Raw genomic sequence first — 23072 nt, forward strand, 5'->3', positions numbered from 1 at the left:
AGGGAAAGCTGCCCTCCTGGCAGATACAGTCCTCACCTGCTCACTGCAGTGAGCTTCTCACACAACTGTAAATGGCACCCCTGTATCACTGAAAAAAGGAATAGTGGGGAAGTACAGGTTTTCTGAGAGGAGGTCAGTGCTGGGCAAGTTGACTTGGAGGACACACACTTGTGGAACTGTCTAGGTTGTGGCTGGGCTTAGAAGTCTGGGGTCTAGATATAAGCTTGTGAAGACAAGATTTCCTGTTGGGCCTGGCAGGTGGTGTGGTGGTTAAGGTGGCTGGACTCCCACATGGCTGACCACGGTTCGAGTCCTGGACCTGGCAGTTTGCTTTCTCACTTTTCTTCCCTCCTTGTCTTTCTGTGGTCAACTTCAAGATAAAATAAAATAAAATAATGACAATGAACAAAATTAAATACAAAAAAGAAAAGGTCTACTGTGAGAAATGTGTATACCAAGCCTGTGCCATGTGGATGTGGAGTCTAGATATAAATTACCCAATTGAAATATTGATCCCAAATAGAGCAATGAGCTCAAAAAGACCCTTGAGCCTCTGGGGCCCAAGAAAAAGCAAATCCTCCTTGTAAACCAACTCAGGGGATAGGAGGATCCCCTAGAAATAAAACCTACAAAGATGAGCTCCTGGGAAAAATTCCCAAACTACAATTGGATCCACCACAAGGAAGTGTCAATAGAGGACACACAAGCCAATTTAAGTGATTGGTTTAGCAATGTGATGTGAATTACCAAATTTAGGGTTCCAGGAATTCCATTTTGTGGTAACCTGACACCAGGACATTAGCTTTCCTCTAAGCTGGCTGAGGAATTTCTAAATGGGGAAGGAGGGCCTTAGGGGTAGCTACCTGGTAGGAGGGTGGGGCTGGAGGACAGAAGGATGCATGGGGTATAGTTATTGTGGTTGTGTTTACAAAGCAGGACAGAGTCTTTACAGAAATTGTATATGTTTATTTGTGGCAATGATGAGCATTGCATGGATGGCTAATCTTGACTTCCAGCTAAGCCTTAGTTTTGCTATAGGCTTTTGCCCCTAATTTTAACTCTTTCTGCATAGTCTCTTGGTGGTGAAAACAGCGTGATTTCTGACTTCCATGGACACATGGTAGACAACTCTTGGGTGTTACATGTTAGAGATTCAGAAGCCAGCAAAGAGACTGACCACGTCTAGGTTCCAGTGTCAGAATTCTTGCCAAAGAGACCTAATTGGTTCACCTTTGATCAGATTGATCAAATGGCACTGTGTGCTCATGTGCGCATGTGTAACCATGGCAACTTAGTGTATGTTGGGGGTGGGGGAGTAGAAGACAATGGTCATGCATCCAGCAGGGGAACATTACAAAGAGAGGTCCTGAGACAGAAAATGGCTTGTGACTTGACTTGCTGCCTGGTGACTGCAGACATAGGAGTGAACTGGCATCTTAGAAGGGCAAGTCTCTGTACTCCTCATAATCCTACAGTGCCTCCCTCAACAGAGAGAAGTTATTTTATTGAACCAATTTACCGTTTCAAGGTAAAAAAAAAAAAGGAATCAAAAAAGTTTAGTTCTCTCAGAAGGAGTAAATGGAGAAATGAAGACATACAAAGAGAAAGTCACTATGTTAATACTGTCCTGCTTTGTAAACACAACCACAATAACTATACCCCATGCATCCTTCTGTCCTCTAGCCCCACCCTCCTACCAGATAGCTACCCCATAACAGTCTCCCAGTCCACCAACTAAATACTTTCCAGGGCTGTCACTAAAGGGATGTCCTGAAATGGTAAAGGACACTGAGTAGGTTACTGGGAGGTGGGAGGGCAGAGAGCTTGACAATACCTACATCAGTGGGTTTTAGTTATGTTTCAACCAACCTGTTGTGTTCATTCTGTGTTGCTAAAACAGAATATCAGAGACTGGGTAATTTATAAACAATACAAGTTTATTTGGCTCACAACTCTGGAGGTTGGGAAGTACAGTATCTGGTGAGGGCCTCCCTGTGGTGTTATCCTGGGGCAGAAAGCAGGACAAAAGAGCGAGAGAGGACGGGCGCTGAACACTTAACTTTTACCAGGAACTCACTCTCAGGGCAACTAACCCACTCCCAAGATAATGGCATGCCTTCGTGCCCTAATCATCTCTTAAAGCTCTCATGTCTCAACACTGATGGGGATTAAGGACATGCTGGAAAACCACAGCACCTGCCCCCTCCAGTTTATGAGGCAGGTATCAATATTTTCAGTTTTATTTTTCAGAGGAGGTCACTGAAAATTCAGAGGTTATTACTCAAGCTGATAAGAGAACCAAGATTTAAACTCAACCCGGAGTGTCTAGTATCAGTACCTATCAATATTTACTCACTATTAATCCAAATAGATGCAATTGTAATGAAAAAAACTCTGGCCCGACATTTCTGAGGGTTTCTGGCACCACCACTGATCGCTTGAGTAGGAGGTGAAGTTGGTGTTACCCTACTTGAAAAAGCTACTTTTTAAAAAAAATTTTTTTTCTGGGGAACCAGCAGTTAGCGTAATGGCTGTGTCGCTGGACTCCCACATAGTCGACCGCGGTTCGCATCCTGGACCCGGTGGCTTAAAACCTACGCCGGGCGCGTGTGTGTGTGTGCCCAAGATCCCGAGAGGAGAATGGAGTAGAAGGGATTGTGGCGTGGCCAACCCCTCTGGGGGGTGATTTCTTGCTTTCTGTCTCTCTGTCTCTCTGTCTGGCGAGCGAACGCGCCCTATAGTAAAAAACCTCTCCAAAAAAATTTTTTTTTTTCTTAATAGCTATTGCGTATCAGATACTGTGCTGGGTTTATGATCTTATTTAGCACTTAGGACAATCCTACGAGATTGGTACCATTACTATCGATTATTTTACAGGTCAGGGAACTGCAGATAAGCTATTTCCTTCTACGTATTTTGTGAATAAATCCTTACTAAAGTGCTTAATCCGGTATTAACAATAATGCTCTTTCCAGACCAACTGGGCGAAACTACACGCGTGACGTTCCTACTGCCTGCCGCTAGGTGACGTCACGACACTCACCACTCCACTCGCAGCCAAGTTCCACGGCTGGAATCTCGCGAGATTTGCGGGTTCCTCTAACCTGTCTCGGACCTGCGCGCGGCGTAGGGCGCTTGGGGCCAGAGCGGTTTGATGGTTTTCTGTCAGTCAGCGTGCACGCGAGCTTTCACGCGACACTGCTTTCCTTTCAGACACCGAGATCTCGCGAGATTTGCTATTCCGCTTTCTACGAGCTTGCGCCTGCGCAGAGCTCTTCAAAGCAGAAGGTCGCGCTTGGAGGAAGTGGAGGCTTCGGGTCCCGTGACTGAAGCGCCCGTTACTACTTCTCTGAAGCTCCTCTCGGCCGCTTGCCTCGACACCCCGCCGCCAAGATGCCTCGAATTATGATCAAGGGGGGCGTGTGGAGGAACACCGAGGTGAGTCTCCTTTTCCCGCCGTCCGCTGCCCTCCGCCCCCTCGGGCCGATTTGCGCCTGCGCACGGAGGTCGGGCGGCGGGGAGGGTCCCTTGGGGGTCTGCGTTGGGGGCTATCCCCACAGCGAACCCTCGAGACTTTTGCTATGTGTCGGGCCCGGTGTCAACCGAGCGCCTCAGGGACGCGGACCGTGACGAGTCACCCCAAGTTCACTCTCAGGCACTTGTTAGGCCCGTGGTGAACATTCGGAGAATAGAGGACGCGCTCCCTCTCCCCTGGAGGACCTCCCGGTGTGGCGGGGGAGACGGAGTTTGTCTTCTGGGGGCACCACCGCCTCTCAGCTCTGGCACGGCGCCTCTCCCTGGTACTCAGAAATAAAGTTGTTGTGACTACAACTTTGCTTCTGCATTGACTTCCTTGCAGAGCGAAGGCACGCTGAGTGCCAGGTTCCCCCTGGTGCTGTTACCGAGGCCTCACCTGCCCGTGCTCTGACAGACCCCAACGTCTGTCTCCTGTTCCTGTCGCTCGGCCTGTCCCTGCAAACAGGCCAGATAGGACGAACTGCCTGTGGTCTGCCTCCACGGATGTAGTGGATAATGCCACTTATAGTCACGGGGCAGAATCGTGGGAGTAAAATAGAAGATTTTAGTGCGTTTTCAGTTCCCAGCACACTGAATTTATTTCTGGGGCACATGTTGCCTTTTCACTTCTTGTGTCTTCTTGGAATGTTATCCTGGTACTTGGCATCCTTCTGACCATCCTTCAAAGCGGATTCAAAAACGCTTCTTGGAATCTTTGTTTACCTTGTAGGAATTAGTTGCACCCCCGCTCTGGCCCCATGGTCCCTTGTTCATCCGTCTATTACAGATGGTTTTGTTATTTTGCCAGTATCACATCCTTCTGTGATGCTGGATAAGTTTCTTAACCTCTCAAAGCCTCATTTTCCTAGGTGGGGATAATAACAATATCTACCTCTTGAGGTTTAAATGAGTTAATACAGTTGGAAGGTTTAGCAGTTGGAAGGTTTAGAACAGTGGGACACATGGTAATCTTTGAGTAAGTGCTAGGTTCTCTTTCTCACACCAAGCAGCACTGCAAGAGGTGGTCTTGGTATCCCTGGAACCTAAAACAATAACCATCATGAAATACATTGCTTGGCACATATTTGGGGAGTGAATCTCTAGGGTGGATACTCGCTGCATGTGCTTGGTTGAAGGTATGCTTAAGTATAGCAGTCCTGTAGCAAAGTTACAAATCAAGGCAGTGAAAACTCTACCGGCACTCAGGGAACCAGGCTGCTTAAATTGGAGAAGGAATGCCTTCTGAAGGAGAGACAGGTGTGTAAAATCTAGTAACAGGATTCCAATGCCGTGTTTAGAGCCCTGCAGTCTTTTATTTCTCATATTGGGAGTAGAACAAGGTGGCTCAAGTGTGTAGCTTGAGATTAACATGGAAAAAACCTTAAAACACTCTCACTGCATTCATGTATGGGTCCATAATCTGATGTCTGTGGTTTAGCTTGTCAGGTTGTGCTAGGATTAGAACATTCCACACTAATGGATTCCCTGGTGAAACAGCATCTAGAGTCTGGAGAGAGAGCTGACTGAAGAGGGGGGAGTTAGGGAGACTTATTTAACTCTTATGTTACACTTGAGAAGTGGATTCTTGGGTCATATAAGGTCTTAAGGGACTGGAGAGGAAATGCCAGGCATCAGCTGGAGACAGGAAGCTTGGGATGGAGAATAGATTCACACAGTCACAGTTTACTTCTTGAGGTGAGGATGTGTTCTATTTTATTTCTTTTCCTCAAGTACACCAGATCTGGTTCAAGGTAGGTGTTCAGGAAGTGTTTTTTAAGTGAATGTATAAATGAATGAGGTACTGTTTTTTAAAGAGAATGCCAGGCACTCATTGGAGAATACTTTTTGTTAATCATCATAAAAGAATTCTCAGGTTGGGCTGTTCCTACTCCCAGTTAATTCAGGGGTGTATGTGTAAAGGAGGACTGAATATCCTTACAAAGGATTTCTTCTTCATTTTTTGCATTCTGCTGAGCGTTGATTCTTGTGTATCATTTTAGCTATTTTTTTTTCACCTAAGGGTGTGTGTATGTGTGTGTGTGCATGCCTGCCTGCCTGCCTGCCTGCCTTTCTCTTCCTACAGCAACACTGTCAATTTAAATATTGTCTTTTCTCACTTGGAATTTTGTGATCAAATGTACTCTTTTTCTTGGCAATTATTTTAGGATGAAATTCTGAAAGCAGCAGTAATGAAATATGGGAAAAACCAGTGGTCTAGGATTGCCTCACTGCTGCATAGAAAATCAGCAAAGCAGTGCAAAGCCAGATGGTACGTACCAGTTAAAACATGGAAAACAGAAAATGACTTTGATTATGATGAAGAAAATGTCATTTGTTTGAACCATATTAAAGAAAGCATATATCACAGTGTAGCAAAGTACGAAATAGGAGATGGGAATTTGGAATTTGGAGTTAGCTCTCACTTGCTTCCTATGTGACCTTAGGCAAGTCATTTTTCTGTCTCTACTCTGCTCCATTTTCCTCCCAATTAGAGATAATACTTGGCTATAACTGATGGAGATGTGAGACTCCACGTAAATGAGTTCGTGTGTTTGAGAGTGCTTTGTGAAGCATAAAATCTTTTAGGAACAGATGGTTCTCAGCTTATAAATGGATCATGTTTCAAAAGTTTGTAAGTTGGTTGTTTTATAACTTACTTTCTCAAAGAAGTAAATGATAAATAATTGTTAACTTTTTTTTTTTTTATTTTTGGAGAGGTTTTTTGCTATAGGGTGTGTTCTTGCCAGAAAGACAGAGAGAGACAGAGACAGAAAGTGAGAAATCACCCCTCAGGGGGGATGGCCATGCTGCAATCTCTTCTCCTCCATTCTTCTCTTGAGATCTTGGGCACTCATGCACACATGACCAACATGAGTTTAAGCCACTGGGTCTGGGACTCGAACCGTGGTCCGACTACATGGGAGTCTAGCGACATAGCCATTACACCAACTGCTGGTCCCAGTAATTGTTAATTTTCTAGGCAGGCTTACAGTAGTTGAGTTTTCTCATAATAGAATTAAAATACCATGTATTTGCTATCCTAAAATATAACACAAGCCAGCAATACACCTGTAACATCACCTTTTAAACCATGGGCTAGTAGACACATGAAGTGATATGTTCTTGGCATAAGTGATTTGGTCCTATCCCCAATCCCTGTGGTGCTAGAAACATACTTTGGATTGCATAAGTGATAGGAAAAGACTCAGCATATAATAATTTGACTCCAAAGAGGAAAATAATTCTTAAACTGAAGAAGTGGTTCTGATTTCTGTTTGTTTTAGTGGCACTGAGCTTCTACTCCAGTGTTTGGTAGGACTGTCCTGCTTGCTAGTTTCTCATCCAGCTAAGTAGACTAGATGGAAAAGTTGTGTTGGGTGGAATGTGAGAAAAGATAGAGGATGCCATAGTAATTTCATTTAAATTTAGAAACCTAATCAAGGGGCCACAGTGTGAGTCCTGGACTTGGTGGCTTGCTTTCTCACTTTTTTCTCTCTTTCATTCTCTCTGATCAAAATGAAAAAATAATGATAATAAATAAATACTTCTTTTTTTTTTAAAAAAAAAAAAAGGAAACATAATCAAAGAGAAGCACGTGGTGTTGAAAAGCATTTAGTGAGTTTAAGTCAAATGTTTTACAAGGTAAGCCACGGTATTGTAACAGTCAAAGCCTTGGAACGTATTCTGAAAACTAGAAAAACTGGAAAAAAAAAAAAAAAAGGTGATAATATTTTATTTCCAAATAATTTCAAAATCTAATAAAGTGAGGGACCAGCAGTTAGCATAATGGCTATGTCGCTGGACTCCCATGTAGTCGACTGTGGTTTGAGTCCTGGACCCAGTGGCTTAAACTCACGCCGGGCACGTGTGCGTGTGTGTGCATGCCCAAGATCCTGAGAAGAGAATGGAGGAGAAGGGATTGTGGCATGGCCATCCCCCTGGGGGTGATTTCTCACTTTCTGTCTCTCTGTCTCTCTCTGTCTTTCTGGTGAGTGCACACGCCCTATAGCGAAAAACCTCTTAAAAAAATCTAATAAAGTGTAAAATAAATAGAAATGATAGTAGAGAAGAAAGCATATGTCCATATTTCAGTCCAGCTACTTTTTTTTTTAGGGTTTTTGTAATAGGGTATATGCACTTACTAGAGAGAAGCAGAAAGAGGGAAAGTGAGAAATCACCCTCCAGGGGGATGGCCATGCCATAGTCCCTTCTCTTCCATTCTCCTTTTAGGATTTTGGGCATGTATGCACATATGCCTTGGTATGATTGTTTTCAGTTTACCAGGTCTGGGACTCTAACCGCATAGCTGGCCCTGTGGGATCCAGCACCCTAACCGCGATGCCACCTGCTGCCTCCCTACACTTGGTACTTTTTATAAACATTAGTAATCTTGCATAAGGAAAGTAAAATTCTGACAGAATGTGGTGAGATGGGGATTATTGAATGGGGCAAGTTTAACCACATAATGAATATTCTGTTGTCAAAAAAAAGCAGCTTTTGGGGCCAGCAGGTGGCATGGTGGTTAAAGGCACTGGGTTCTCACATGTCCGACTGTCATTTGAGTCCTGGACCTGGTGGCTTGCTTTCTCACTTTCCCTTTCTCTGTCTCTCTGTCTCTATCTGATCAAATTAAAATGACAATGATGGTGATAATAATAATTGAATTAAATAAATAATTCTAAAAAAGCAGCTTTAGTAATTGAAGGATGACTAGTGTTTTTCAGTCCTTACAAGTCAGTGTATTTAATGTATAAATTGGATACTTATGCTAGGTGACTGATTAATGTATACTGTGGTATATTTTTAATAGGTACGAGTGGCTAGATCCAAGCATTAAAAAAACCGAATGGTCTAGAGAAGAAGAGGAAAAACTCTTGCACTTGGCTAAGTTGATGCCAACTCAGTGGAGGACCATTGCTCCAATCATTGGAAGAACAGCAGCCCAGTGCTTAGAACACTATGAATTTCTTCTGTAAGTAAATCTTCAAAAGCAGTGTAATGTGTATATATTCTGAATGAGACTGTACAAACTTTTAGCATTTCTTGTCTTGTTTTTTTTTTTGGAGAGGTTTTTGCCACAGGGCACGTGCGCTCGCCAGACAGACAGAGACAGAAAGCAAGAAATCACCCCCCCAGGGGGGATGACCATGCCACAATCCCTTCTCCTCCATTTTCCTCTTGGGATCTTGGGCACGCACACACATGCGCGCGGCGTGCGTTTTAAGCCACCGGGTCCGGGACACGAACCGCGGTCGACTACGTGGGAGTCCAGCGACATAGCCATTACGCTAACTGCTGGTCCCAGCATTTCTTGTCTTTAAACTTTTCATTGCAGATGTGAGTAAAGCCAAGAGCTAAAGCTATTGGATTATGGATTCCAAATTTCATATTAAAATGATGTCTTCTAGTATGTACTTTTTAATAGAATAGTTTAAAAGACTGTACATATGGGAACCAGCAGTTAGCGTAATGGCTATGTCGCTGGACTCCCACGTAGTCGACCGCGGTTCGTGTCCCGGACCCGGTGGCTTAAAACTCACGCCGGGCGCGTGTGCGTGCGTGCCCAAGATCCCGAGAGGAGAATGGAGGAGAAGGGATTGCGGCGTGACCATCCCCCCTGGGGGGTGATTTCTCGCTTTCTGTCTCTATGTCTCTCTCTGTCTGTCTGGCGAGCGCACGCGCCCTACAGTGAAAATCTCTCTAAAAAAAAAAAAAAAAGACTGTACATATTATAAATGTTCATCATAGAAATCTGGGGTAAACATAGTAGAAGAATGGGGAAAAAAAAGTCATCCTTAATCACATTGCTGAGAATTTACTCTTGGAACACTTTGATTCTTTACTAATAGTTTTATTTATTTATTTCGGTTTGATTATACTGTATTTATGATTAAGGAGTTGCTTAGATTCGATTTCACAGTGAATAAAAACACTAATTGAAGGGATCAGCAGTTAGCGTAATGGCTATGTCGCTGGACTCCCACATAGTCAACCGCAGTTTGTGTCCCGGACCCGGTGGCTTAAAACTCACGCCAGGCGCGTGTGCGTGCGTGCCCAGGATCCCAAGAGGAGAATGGAGGAGAAGGGATTGTGGCGTGACCATTCCCCCTGGGGGAGTGATTTCTCGCTTTCTGTCTCTCTGTCTCTCTCTCTCTCTGTCTGGCGAGCGCATGCGCCCTATAGCAAACACCTCTCAAAAAAGAAAAGAAACACTAATTAAAATTAGAAAATTGTAATACCTTTTCTTTTAGATGAAGTGAAAGTAGAAATGCTTTATTTTGTTAATATTCATGCATGGGTTTTTGGAAAAAGAAAAAAGAGTGTCAGAGCTAGACAACCTCATAATTCTAATACCAAATGGTATAATAATGTGATGAATTCTTCTGGGCTTCTTTGTAGAGATAAAGCGGCCCAAAGAGACAATGAAGAGGAAACAACAGATGATCCACGGAAACTTAAACCTGGAGAAATAGATCCAAATCCAGAAACAAAACCAGCTCGGCCTGATCCAATTGATATGGATGAGGGTAAGTATAAGCTTGCGTCAGAATTCATTTTCTTGGAAATTATAAACTTCTCAGGTTTCTCTTTAATTCTGTTAGTTGCTCTCTAGTTTTCGACTTAGAATCCCTGCAGTTTTTCTTTTAAGTATCTTTCTAACATGTCTAGCCTTATGTTTTTTTATGGAGTAGTTGTTGTTTTGGACAGTGCCCCTTTAGCTTCCATTTCTTCAATTGACTTAATTAAGCAGTATAATACTACTGGGCACATTGCCTGGAGGCTAGAAGTGAGCCTTTGAATATCCTGTTTTTCAGTCCTGTTCATGGCGGGAGGCAGCAAGTCAGGGTATTGGACCCTAGTCATTCTGTTAACTGCTTATTTGATTTAGTCTAGTCACTCAGTTGGCTTGAGAAGGCAACACTGTAAGACTGTGCTGGAGACTTACTTTGATTCTGTGAGGCATTGAGTCGAGAATTAGAGAAATTAGATTTTGTTTTATCTTTTAAGATAATTATTTATTTAACTTAATTAATTTTTAAAAGATTATTTATTTCATTTTATTTATTATCATTTTTCAGTTTGACCAGAGTGGCAGAGAGAGAAGGAAAGTGAGAAAGCAAGTCACTAGGTTTGGGACACAAACCGCAGTCCGCCCTATGGGAGTCCAGTACCTTAACCAGCATGCCACCTGCTGTCCCCAGTTAAGTTTTTAATTTTACCAGAGAGGGCAGCGAGGGAGAGGGAAAGTGAGAAAGCAAGCTGGCAGGTCCAGGACTCGAACCTCATTTGGCTACGTGGGAGTCCAGTCCCTTAACCACACCATCTGCCAGCTCTAGGGAAATTAGATTTTAGACCTATGCTTGCCACTTATTATTGTCCTAGGCAAGTCACATAATCTCTGAGCTTTAACTATACTTTACAGGATTGTTATGAAGCACTCAGTGAATATTTGTTGAGTTTTTCAAATGTAAAAGTCTGAAAGCAGAGGTTCCCAAAGGCATACTGGCTACGTTGGCTGCATCACAGTTAACATGGGGAACTTTAAAAAATAGAGGTACCAAGCTTCCCCAAGAGTCACTAAGTTAGTAAGCTGGAGGTTGAGGTGCGGTGTAAGGGCAGGGATTCTCGAATCTGAGGTTTTTAAAAAAGTTCCCATGTGCGGGGAACCAGCAGTTAGCGTAATGGCTATGTTGCTGGATTCCCATGTAGTCGACTGCAGTTCGTGTCCCGGACCCGGTGGATTATAACTCACGCCGGGCGTGTGTGCGTGCGTGCCCAAGATCCTGAGAGGAGAATGGAGAAGGGATTGCGGCGTGACCATCCCCCCTGGGGGGTGATTTCTCGCTTTCTGTCTCTATGTCTCTCTCTGTCTGTCTGGCAAGCGCATGTGCCCTATAGCGAAAACCTCTCCAAAAAAAAAGTTCCCATGTGGGACCAGCAAGTGGTGTGGTGGTTGGGGTGCTGTACTCCATGTGGCTGACTGCAGTTCAAATCCCAGACCTGGTGGCTTGCTTTCTCACCTTCTCACTCTCTTTCTCTCGTCCAGTTGAAAAAAAAAATAGTAGTAAGTAAAATTAAATAAAGAACTATTTAAAAAAGGAAAAGTTCCCATGAGTTTATATTGGGTAGCCTTGTGTAAGAATTGTTTCAAGTTATTAGTTATGGCATTTATTGCTTTATTCTAGAGAGCCATGGAAAATACATTGGAGGAGGAAAATGCTCTGAGGGAAAAATTATTTAATGAAGTCAGCACTTTGTTTATATTTAAATAGTTTTTTACAATATTTTACAATTTGTGGTATGCCTGTTAGTAGATGGTAATGAAGGATATGATAAATAAAGCCACCATTAAGTGAATACTTGCTAGATGCTTTACATATTTCATTTTACTTAACTCTTCTCAACATCCCTGTGGAGTAGGAATTGTTCCTTAGTTTTATAGGGAAACACATTCATGGAGAGGGTCATAAATAAGTGGCCAAGGTCATACAAATAGCAAGTAGTGGGCCTGATTTTTACCCTACATTTCTGTGACTTCAAAACTCAAACTATTTCCATTATGCTATTTCATATAATGAGAGAGAGAGAGAGAGAGAGAGAGCGAGCAAGAGCGAGTGCGCGCATGTGTGTTTCCCTGACCCCTCATTTTAAGCAATAGGGTATGTTTCCTACATACTTAGCTTCTGTTGGAGAAAAACTTATTTTTCTCTGTATTTTTACAGATGAACTTGAAATGCTTTCTGAAGCTAGAGCTCGCCTGGCTAATACTCAGGGAAAGAAGGCCAAAAGGAAAGCAAGAGAGAAACAGTTGGAAGAAGCAAGGTATGGTTGTCTCCTTTTGTAATTCAGCAGTTAATTTATATATTGTTAGGCCCAATAAAACTGCATGATTTTTGTCAGCCCTGTTGAGTGAATAATTGGAATAGTCTTATTTTTGTTTTGCTAATATTCCTTAAACTTCTTCATTACTCTGAAAAAGTCTTGTATTTTATATTTGTTATATATAACCATTTTGGAGGAGAATGGAGAAGGGATTGCGGCGTGACCATCCCCCCTGGGGGGTGATTTCTCGCTTTCTGTCTCTATGTCTCTCTCTGTCTGTCTGGCAAGCGCATGTGCCCTATAGCGAAAACCTCTCCAAAAAAAAAGTTCCCATGTGGGACCAGCAAGTGGTGTGGTGGTTGGGGTGCTGTACTCCATGTGGCTGACTGCAGTTCAAATCCCAGACCTGGTGGCTTGCTTTCTCACCTTCTCACTCTCTTTCTCTCGTCCAGTTGAAAAAAAAAATAGTAGTAAGTAAAATTAAATAAAGAACTATTTAAAAAAGGAAAAGTTCCCATGAGTTTATATTGGGTAGCCTTGTGTAAGAATTGTTTCAAGTTATTAGTTATGGCATTTATTGCTTTATTCTAGAGAGCCATGGAAAATACATTGGAGGAGGAAAATGCTCTGAGGGAAAAATTATTTAATGAAGTCAGCACTTTGTTTATATTTAAATAGTTTTTTACAATATTTTACAATTTGTGGTATGCCTGTTAGTAGATGGTAATGAAGGATATGATAAATAAAGCCACCATTAAGTGAATACTTGCTAGATGCTTTACATATTTCATTTTACTTAACTCTTCTCAACATCCCTGTGGAGTAGGAATTGTTCCTTAGTTTTATAGGGAAACACATTCATGGAGAGGGTCATAAATAAGTGGCCAAGGTCATACAAATAGCAAGTAGTGGGCCTGATTTTTACCCTACATTTCTGTGACTTCAAAACTCAAACTATTTCCATTATGCTATTTCATATAATGAGAGAGAGAGAGAGAGAGAGAGAGCGAGCAAGAGCGAGTGCGCGCATGTGTGTTTCCCTGACCCCTCATTTTAAGCAATAGGGTATGTTTCCTACATACTTAGCTTCTGTTGGAGAAAAACTTATTTTTCTCTGTATTTTTACAGATGAACTTGAAATGCTTTCTGAAGCTAGAGCTCGCCTGGCTAATACTCAGGGAAAGAAGGCCAAAAGGAAAGCAAGAGAGAAACAGTTGGAAGAAGCAAGGTATGGTTGTCTCCTTTTGTAATTCAGCAGTTAATTTATATATTGTTAGGCCCAATAAAACTGCATGATTTTTGTCAGCCCTGTTGAGTGAATAATTGGAATAGTCTTATTTTTGTTTTGCTAATATTCCTTAAACTTCTTCATTACTCTGAAAAAGTCTTGTATTTTATATTTGTTATATATAACCATTTTGGTTAAATATAACACACGCATATATATTGGGTTGTCAGGAAAGTCTTGATGCATTTTTGAATAGAAAATCATAGAAAAATACATCATGACTTTCCCGGCAACCTATGTGTTATAATTTGCCAGAGGACGCGTATGCTTGCTGGAGAGAGAGGGAAAGTGAGAAAGCACCCCACATTGGGCTGTTGTCTCACCATAGTCCTTTTTCCATTTCTTTCTTCTTTCAGGATTTTGTGCTTGCACGTGCATGTGCTTAGCATGTTCCTCAAGCTTCTGGGTTCAGGCCTTGAACCATGCAGTTGGCCAGGTGGGGTCCAGCTGCCTTAACCACTTGGTCATGAAAAATAATATTTAAAAAAATTTTCTAAGACATAGTAAAAGTAATGTCTGGGCAGTTTACCAGTATTGGGTTTGTTCTATCAGCATAAAAGAGCTTTATTTTGTTTTGTTTTGTTTTAGAATTATCTGTTCAACTTTATTTATTTACGATTATTATTGTTGCTGTTATTTAAAGAATCATTTATCTAATTTTATTTATTTTTATTCTTCAATTGACCACAGAGAGAGAGAGAGAATGAGAAAGCAACCCGAACGACCGTTGACCGTTTGGGAGTCCAGATCACCAACCGCCATGCCACCTACTGGCTCCTATTTATTATTTTTAATTTGACCAGAGAGAGACAGGGAAAGTGAGAAAGCAAGCCCCCAGGGCCAGGACTGAAACTGGTTGGCCATGTGGGAGTCCAGCGCCTTAACCACCATGCCACCTGCTGGCTCCTATTTATTACTGTTTTTAATTTGACCAGAGAGAGACAGGGAAAGTCAGAAAGCAAGCCACCAGGGCCAGGACTCAAACTGTGGTTGGCCATGTGTGTGTCCAGTGCCTTAACCACCATGCCACCTGCCAGCCCCAAGAGAGCTTCATTTGTTGTAGCTGTCTTGCAGTTAGTTAGGTGTCTGGAGGATACACAAAGCTATGTGACTGGTGTGTGACTGCCAGTTATTTTCCTTGATTAGTGTAGGACAGAAACTGACTGCATATACAGTGAGTTAACAAACCTTGAACTAAATTTTAGGTGCTCATGGAAATTTTTAAAAAGTGCATGAATATGTATTAGGCATTGTTTCTTTACCTATGATTTTCTCTGTTTTTCTTTCCTTTTTTTTATTTTTTAATTCCTTTTGGTTAAATCCATGGTCAGTAACATTTTTAATGGAATAATGGCACAAAAATCAAGATGAAGTGAATACAAAGAAAAATGAACTGTATAGTAGTTTATTAGCTTTTGGGACTCAGGCATTGGAATAACCTTCTTAGCCTACACAGTATTTTTTTGTGGTCCCCAGGCTGGCTGGGAAGTGCTTATTCATGTGGTGACTAGCATTGTGTTGATGGTTTTCCTAGTAATGGGTTTCAAATGCGAGATCTTAGGATGGAGGATTCTTTTTTTTTTTAATTTTATTTATTCATTCATTTATTTTAATTAGATCAGAGGGAGACACAGAGGAGGAAAAAGAGAGAGGGAAAGTGAGAAAGGAAGCCACCAGGTCCGGGACTCAAACCGTGGTCGGCCATGTGGGAGTGTCCAGCACCTTAACCACCATGCCACCTGCTGTTCCCTAGGATGGAGGATTCATTGACACCTGAAGATGCTTGTTGGCATGGCTAGCCAGTTGCTAGCTTAGAATAGTTACTTGTGATGAGGGTATAACTGGCCTGGGATAGTACACAGAAGCCAAGAAGAGGCATTAAGTTTTCATTTTTTTTTCCTCTTTTTTTTGGAGAGGTTTTTGCTATAGGGTGCGTGCGCTCACCCGACAGACAGAGAGATAGAAAGCGAGAAATCACCCCCCAGAGGGGATGGCCACGCCGCAATCCCTTCTCCTCCATTCTCCTCTCGGGATCTTGGGCACGCATGCACACGCACCCGGCGTGAGTTTAAGCCACTGGGTCCGGGACTCGAACTGAGGTCGACTACGTGGGAGTCCAGCAACATAGCCATTACACTAACTGCTGGTCCCAAACTGTAGTCGACTACGTGGGAGTCCAGTGACATAGCCATTACACTGACTGCTGGTCCCGAGGCATTAAGTTTTCTACCCATCTCTGCCACCTCTGTTCTCTGCACTGTTTAGGTTTATGTACTGTGTATGAAATTGGGAAAAAAACCCACTTTTTAATTTTTGTTCATGGTTGTCTGGGGCCCAAATTTTAGAAGCCTTCTAACCATTTGGTCTGGGCTGTATGTTATAGCATATATGCATATGTGCTCCAAATATGGCCAGCATTGATGGCTGTAAAGTTTTTGCAGATTTTTTATGTGCACTATAGTTTCTTACAGGTTTCCTCGTAGAAGCTACGTATATTTATAGGTTGTGTGGTACATACAGTGTCCTTAAGGGGAAAGAATATTTTTTTTGGGGGGGGTAAGATTTTTGCCATAGGGCACATATACTTGCCAGAGAGAGAGAGGATTGGGAAAGTGAGAATTCACCCCCAAGGGATATGGTCATGCTGCAGTCCCTTCTCCATTCTCCTTTCAGAATTCTGGGCATATATGCACTTATAACTACTGTATTTTTCAAGCAGGTAGATCCACCACTCAGACCATGGGATCCAGTGTGGGCCATGGGATCCAGTGTGCCTTAACTACTACACTGTCTGTTGACCTTGGAAAAAAACATATTTAACCGTCTTGTTTGGTGATGCCAGACGAGCTGTAAAATGTCTGTGTGGGTGACTGAGATAATGATACCTTTGGTTCCTGATAGTTCAGTATATGTAGACCTTGTTTCATGCACAGTATTTTTAGAAATACTGTATAAAGGGGACCCGGCAAGTAGTGTGGTGGTTAAGGCACTAGGCACTCCCACATGGTCGACCATGGCTCGAGTCCCGGACCTAGTGTCTTGCTTTCTCACTTTCTTCTCTCTGTGTCTCTCTGGTCAAATTAAAATAAACAAGTGAATAAATGAAATTGAATAAAATAATTAAAAAAAAGAAATACTGTATAAAATTACGTACATTCTATGTGTATAAGGTGTATATGAAACAAATTTCATATTTTAAACTTGGGTCCCATCCCCAATAAATCTTACTATGTATATGCATATAATCCAAAAAGTGAAAAGTTTGAAATCCAAAATACTTGTGGTCCTAAGAATTTCAGTTAAGGGATGCCCTGTTCACCATTTCTTTCTCATTTATTTAATTTATATTAGAAAGTACATCCCCATCTAGAGATAAGATACATATTTACTTATAGTTTCTTCTGTTTTTTCCTTTTGCTATATGCTATGTGTGCATGTGCATACTTTTAAATCAAACCTGGAATTTATTTATTTATTTATTTAGAGAGATTTTCGCTATAGGGCATGTGTACTCGCCAGACAGACACAGAGAGACAGAGACAGAAAGCCCCAGGGGGGATGGCCATGCCGCAATCCCTTCTCCTCCATTCTCCTCTCGGGATCCTGGGCACGCACGCACACACACCTGGCGTGAGTTTAAGCCACCTGTCGGGGACTCGAACTGTGGTCGACTACATGGGAGTCCAGTGACATAGCTATTACGCTAACTGCTGGTCCCAAACCTGGAATTTATTTTTGTGAATGTTGGGAGGTGAGGACTTAAATAAATATTTCTTCTCCAGATAACCAAATAGTTTTCTTTTTAAAAAAATTTAATTTATTTATTGTATTATTATTAATTTGCTATAAGACACATGCATTCACCAGAGAGAGGCACGGGTAGAAGGGAACGAGGTGAAGTGAGAAAGTAAGCTGCCAGGTCCAGGACTCAAACTGTGTTTGGCCATGTGTGAGTTCAGTGCCTTAACCACCACACCTCCTACTGGCCCCCCCAAATAATTTTCTTAACTCTCTTGGCTAATCCATTCGTACCCATGGTGTGTGATTTTTCAAGGTAATTTTCCATTCTTTTTCTTCAGGCGTCTTGCTGCGCTCCAAAAGAGAAGAGAACTTCGAGCAGCTGGCATAGAAATTCAGAAGAAAAGAAAAAGGAAGAGAGGAGTTGATTATAATGCTGAAATCCCATTTGAAAAGAAGCCTGCTCTTGGTTTTTACGATACTTCTGAGGAAAACTACCAGGCTCTTGATGCAGATTTCAGGAAATTAAGACAACAGGATCTTGATGGAGAGCTAAGATCGTAAGTTGTCTTTTGGTTTTGGAAATGGAAAGGTACGGTAGGAATTTTATAAAGGGCCAAATATTATCCTCTATCAGGGCCAGCTTTTTATTATTTAAGACAACCTAGTATTTATATGCTTTTATTTATTTAATGGGTTCACCTTTCTGAGAAAACTGATCCTATTTTTTAGCACAGAATTCTGTTGTGGCTCTTGAATTGTAGCTCTTGGCTTTTAATGGACTGTTTACGTCACTGAACCACAGCTGAACATTTATGTATATTGGTGAACAGGTTAGTTATTTTACTAATGGCCTGAAAGAATCTGTCAAAATCTAATCTGTTGTTTTTTTCTAGTAAACATTTTCACTTTATTTTTATTAAAATGTAATTAAAAGAAAAAATTTCCCAGTGTATTCTTAAATCTTTTTACTTCATGGAGATAGTAGATATAATTATTTAATGTGTCTTAGAGTGCAGTATTTAATGTGTCTTCGAATGCAGAGGATTTGGCCTTTTTCTAGAGTTTTAGAGTTTCTTTACATTTTTTTTAAAGGATTATTTTATTTAACTTTATTCATTCATTTATTTATTTTTGATTTGACCAGAGAGGGACAGAGCGAGAGAGAGAAAGAGGGAAAGTGAGAAAGCAAGCCGCCAGGTCTGAGACCTGAACTGTGGTCCACCATGCTAGTTAAGTCCAGCACCCTTAACTACCATGCCACCTGTCGGCCCTGAGTTTCTTTAAATTTTGTAATTGACTATTGTATAGAGAACGTTGTATGACTGGCAAGGATTTTTTGTTTGTTTCCTACTCTGTTGACTTTCCTTTTTGTTGACACAAATTGTTACTAAACCAGAGTTCGAGTCCTGAACCTGGTGGCTTAAAATTCACACTGGGCACGTGTGTGTTTCTGTCCAAACTCCCAAGAGGAGAATGGAGGAGAAGGGGTTGTGGCATAGTCATCCCTGTTGGGGGCTGATTTCTTGCTTTCTGTGTCTGTTTCTCTCTTTCTCTGGTGAGTGCACGTGGCCTATAGCAAAAATCTCTCAAAAAAATTTTGTGAATTTAAAAATCATAATAATTAGGAAAATTAATATGTATGAGAGAGAGAGTGGAAACTTCAACAGGTCCCATGCAGGGATCTTCTCCCCAGCTTCAGCTGGTCGTGAATGTTCACATTCCTGATATACTCAAGGAGGTATTAGATGTGAATTTAGGGTCTTTCCCACATGAGTCTAGTTGCGTTACTAGTACACTATCATGTGAATCCACCATAACAATTTAATTTCTGGTAGAGAGGTTTTTTGCTATAGGACATGTGTGCTCACCGGAGAGATAGAAGCAGAGAGACAGAAAGCGAGAAATCACCCCTAGAGGGGACAGCCATGCTGCAATCCCTTCTCCTCTGTTCTCCTCTCAGGATTTTGGGCATGCACACACATGCACCCGGCGTGAATTGTAAGCTGCCGGGCCTGGGACTCGAACTGCGGTCAACTACGTGGGAGTTCAGTGATGTAACCATTATGCCATCTGCTGATCCCAATTTAATAGCAGTTTTAAAGGGAAACTTAAAAATTCATCATGTAGGGACCAGGAGTTATAATGGCTATGTCGTTGTACTCCATGTAGTTGACTGCAGTTTGAGTACTACCTGGTGGCTTAAACTCATGCTGGGCGCATGTGCGTGTGTGCCCAAGATCCCTAGAGGAGAATGGAGGAGAAGGGATTGCGGCGTGGCCATCCCCCTGGGGGGGTGATTTCTGTCTCTCTCTCTGTCTTTTTGTGTGTCTGTCTTTCTGGTGAGCGCACACACCCTATAGCAAAAATCTCTTCAAAAAAAAATTCACCATGTATATATGTTTTTGTTTTTATTTTTTTGTAGAGGTTTTTGCTTCAGGGTGTGTGTGTTCACTGGAGAGGGAGAGACAGAGACAGTGAGAAGGAAAGTAAGAAATCAATCCCCCAGGGAGGATGGCCATGCTGCAATCCCTTTTCCATCCTTCTGGGATCTTGGGTATGCATGCACATGTGCTTTGTCTGAGTTTGAAACCATTGTGTCCAGGATTCGACCTGTAATTGGCCATGTGGAAATCCAGCAATGTAACCACTACACCATCTGCTGGCCCTGTTTTCTCTTTTTAAATTTGTTACAGGACATGTGTGCTCAACAGAGAGAGTGACAGGGAGAGGGGAAGTAAAAGCATCCTCATGGGGGATGGCCATGCTGCAATCTCTTCTCCATTCTCCTCTTGGGATTTTGGGCGCACACGCATGCCTAGAATTTCTCTCAAGTTACCGAATTCGGACTTGAATTCCCTTCGGTACAGTTGACCATGTGGGATCTAGCTGCCTTAACCACCATGACACTGACTGGCTGTATGTGTGTGTGTGTGTGTGTGTGTGTGTGTGTGTGTGTAAAGCTTATTTCTTTGAGAGAGAGAGAGAAGACAGCATCTGCAACAGGATCTTGGTTTCTCAGTCCATTCCCAGACCTCAGCAAGCCCTGAATTATGGGCAGGCATATGCTCAGTATACTCAGGGAAGTCTTTGTACTTGAACCAGAAACCTTCCCATGTGGGATTGCCTTGCACGTCATACTTAACTGCTGTGCCACTGCTGGTCACCACAATGTGTTTTTTGTTTTAGGTTTTTGCCATAGGTTGCATACACTCGCTGAAGAGAGAGAGACTGTGAGAGGGAAAGTGAGAAATCACACCCTTGGGGGATTGCCATGCCGCAATCCCTTCTTGATTCTCCTCCTAGGACTTTGGACATATATACACATGTGCCTGACATGATTTTCAAGCCACCAGGTTTTTGGGCCTTGAACTGTGGTTGGTCACGTAACCACTCTGCCACCTTCTGGCCCCCACCACAATGTAGTTTAATGCTATCTCTTTTCTATACTTGTTTCTCTTTTTGCATATCTATTTTCATCATTTTCCTGTTGTCATTTTTTTTTTAAGTTTTTTTTTTTTTTGGCCGTAGGGCATGTGCACTCACTGGAGTGAAGAGAGACAAGGAAAGTGAGAAATCATACTTCAGGATGGATGGCCATGCCTCAGTCATATCTCCTTTATCCTCCTCTTTGGATTTTGGGCATGTGTGTACTCGTACATGGTGTGAGTTTCAGGCTGCTGGGTCTAGGACTGGTATGACTGTCAGCCGTGTGGGAGTTCAGATCTGTAGCTCTCTCCCAGGGAGTTACAGTTACAGATCTGCCAGCTCTCTGCTGGTTCCCCATGTGCACGCCATCTGCCAGCCCCGCATGTGTACATTTTAATGTGAATATAATCATAAAAATAGTTTTTTTTGTTTTTTTTTTTGATGTATGTAATGTTTATCACAATTTTTGTAGTTAAATGTTTTAATATTTAATACTTAAGTTATTCCATATACCCTATTTTTATTTGTTCATTTCTCTTTAGGATTTTGGTATGGGACATGTGCGCTCACTGGCAAAACAGACAATGAGAGGGAAAGTGAGAAATCACTTCTGGGGTGTGTGTGGGGGGGGCGGGTAATGACCATGCCACAATCCCCTCTCCTCCACCCTCCTCATGAGATTTTGGGCACACGCACATGCACCTAGCATGAATTTCAGGCTGCCAGGTCTGGGACTCCAACCTTGGTTGACTGTGTGGGTATCCAGTGCCTTAACTACCATACCACCTGTTGGTTCCACCCTATTTTCTTAATAATTCTATTGGTTTTCTCAGTTTGCCTTTTTCTTGAAAAAAGTAAGTAGGAATCCTTAGCCCTGGGACCACAGACTAGTGCTGGTTTGTGGACTGTTGGCCCCTCTGTGCCCTCCCTGGGCTACACAGCACTGGGATGAGTGGTGGGCAAGGAGGCAAGGCTTCATCTGTGTTTGCAGCTGCTTCCCATCACTTGCATTGCTGACTGGGCTCCATCCATCTCCTGTTGGGTCAGCCACAGTATTGTATTTTCATGACAGTGCAAACCTTATTGTTGTGTGATTGTTTAATTATATATTGCAGTGTGGTAGTGATGGAAATGGGATACTTGGTGGGTGTGGTACACTTAGATCATCCTGGGACTGTGTTCATCTTTCCACGATCCATACATTCGTTGGGAACCCAACAGGCATGGAGTGGCACCAGGTCTATGGGACTGTCTTCCGTGAGGCTGGTTCCTGGTATTGGAAACATTGGGGATTGCTGATGTTGGGAACAGGTCAAGATATATATATATATGTATGTGTGTGTGTGTGTGTGTGTATATATATATACGTATATAGTTTTTGTTCTTTTTTAGTTACTTTGTTAGAAATGGGATTGTTTGTTCAGAGGGTGTGAATATGTATATGGCTTTAATATTATCACCTCTAGAGGTCAGCAGGTGGTGTGGTTAAGGTGCTAAATGCCCACATGGCTGACTGTGGTTTCTGTCCTGGACCTGGCAGCTAGAGAAATAAACTAAGCACGTGTATGACCAAGATACTGAGAGGAGAATGAAGGGATTGTGGTGTGGCCATCTACCCTGGGGGGTGCTCTTTCATTTTCCCTCCCTCTCTCCAGTGAGTAAAGGCACCATTATATACACACACATATATATATATATAAATCTAAATATGTATATATATAAAATATATGTATTCAAAGTCACCTATATGTAACTTAAAAATCTCTTTCTCTTTCTTCATCCATGACAGTGAAAAAGAAGGACGAGATAGAAAAAAAGACAAACAGCATTTGAAAAGGAAAAAAGAATCAGATTTACCATCAGCTATTCTTCAAACTAGTGGTGTTTCCGAATTTACTAAAAAGAGAAGCAAACTAGTACTTCCTGCCCCTCAGGTAATCTGATGATAGCAGTTCATTGTGTGAATTCATATTCTTATATCATTTATTTAGCATATATTTGGGGGCCTATGTACCAGGTTTGTGCTGGGTGCCCTTAAGAAATTCAGTTTAGTGGGTGAGCTACACATAAAACAGGTTGCCATGTTACAGTCCAACAAATAGGCATCACTTTCTCTGTATACATTATTATTTCAGTTCTTAAGCTGTTTGTGTGGTGATTTATTAGGTTGTCAGGAAAGTCAGTGTATTTTTGTTTCTGTGCAAAATGTATCACGACTTTGCCAACAACCCAATAATAACTTAATTGTCAGCTCTTAGCAGTTTGTCCACAGTTCAGA

The 23072-nt window shown here is 42.1% G+C and overlaps 1 protein-coding gene across 1 annotated transcript in view; it reads left to right on the forward strand.

Moving 5' to 3' along the window:
- Positions 1–3253: 3253 nt before the first annotated feature.
- The window catches only part of CDC5L (cell division cycle 5 like), a 70208-nt gene continuing 50389 nt past the window's right edge, over positions 3254–23072 (forward strand). The window contains 7 exon segments of the mRNA XM_006172207.3: positions 3254–3438; positions 5682–5785; positions 8327–8488; positions 9916–10043; positions 12240–12339; positions 17707–17925; positions 22584–22728. Coding sequence (XP_006172269.1) covers positions 3394–3438; positions 5682–5785; positions 8327–8488; positions 9916–10043; positions 12240–12339; positions 17707–17925; positions 22584–22728 — 903 coding nt within the window. The 5' untranslated portion in view covers positions 3254–3393.

This window comes from Tupaia chinensis, unplaced genomic scaffold (assembly GCF_000334495.1).
Source record: "Tupaia chinensis unplaced genomic scaffold, TupChi_1.0 Scaffold000252_1, whole genome shotgun sequence".
NCBI lineage: Eukaryota > Metazoa > Chordata > Mammalia > Scandentia > Tupaiidae > Tupaia > Tupaia belangeri.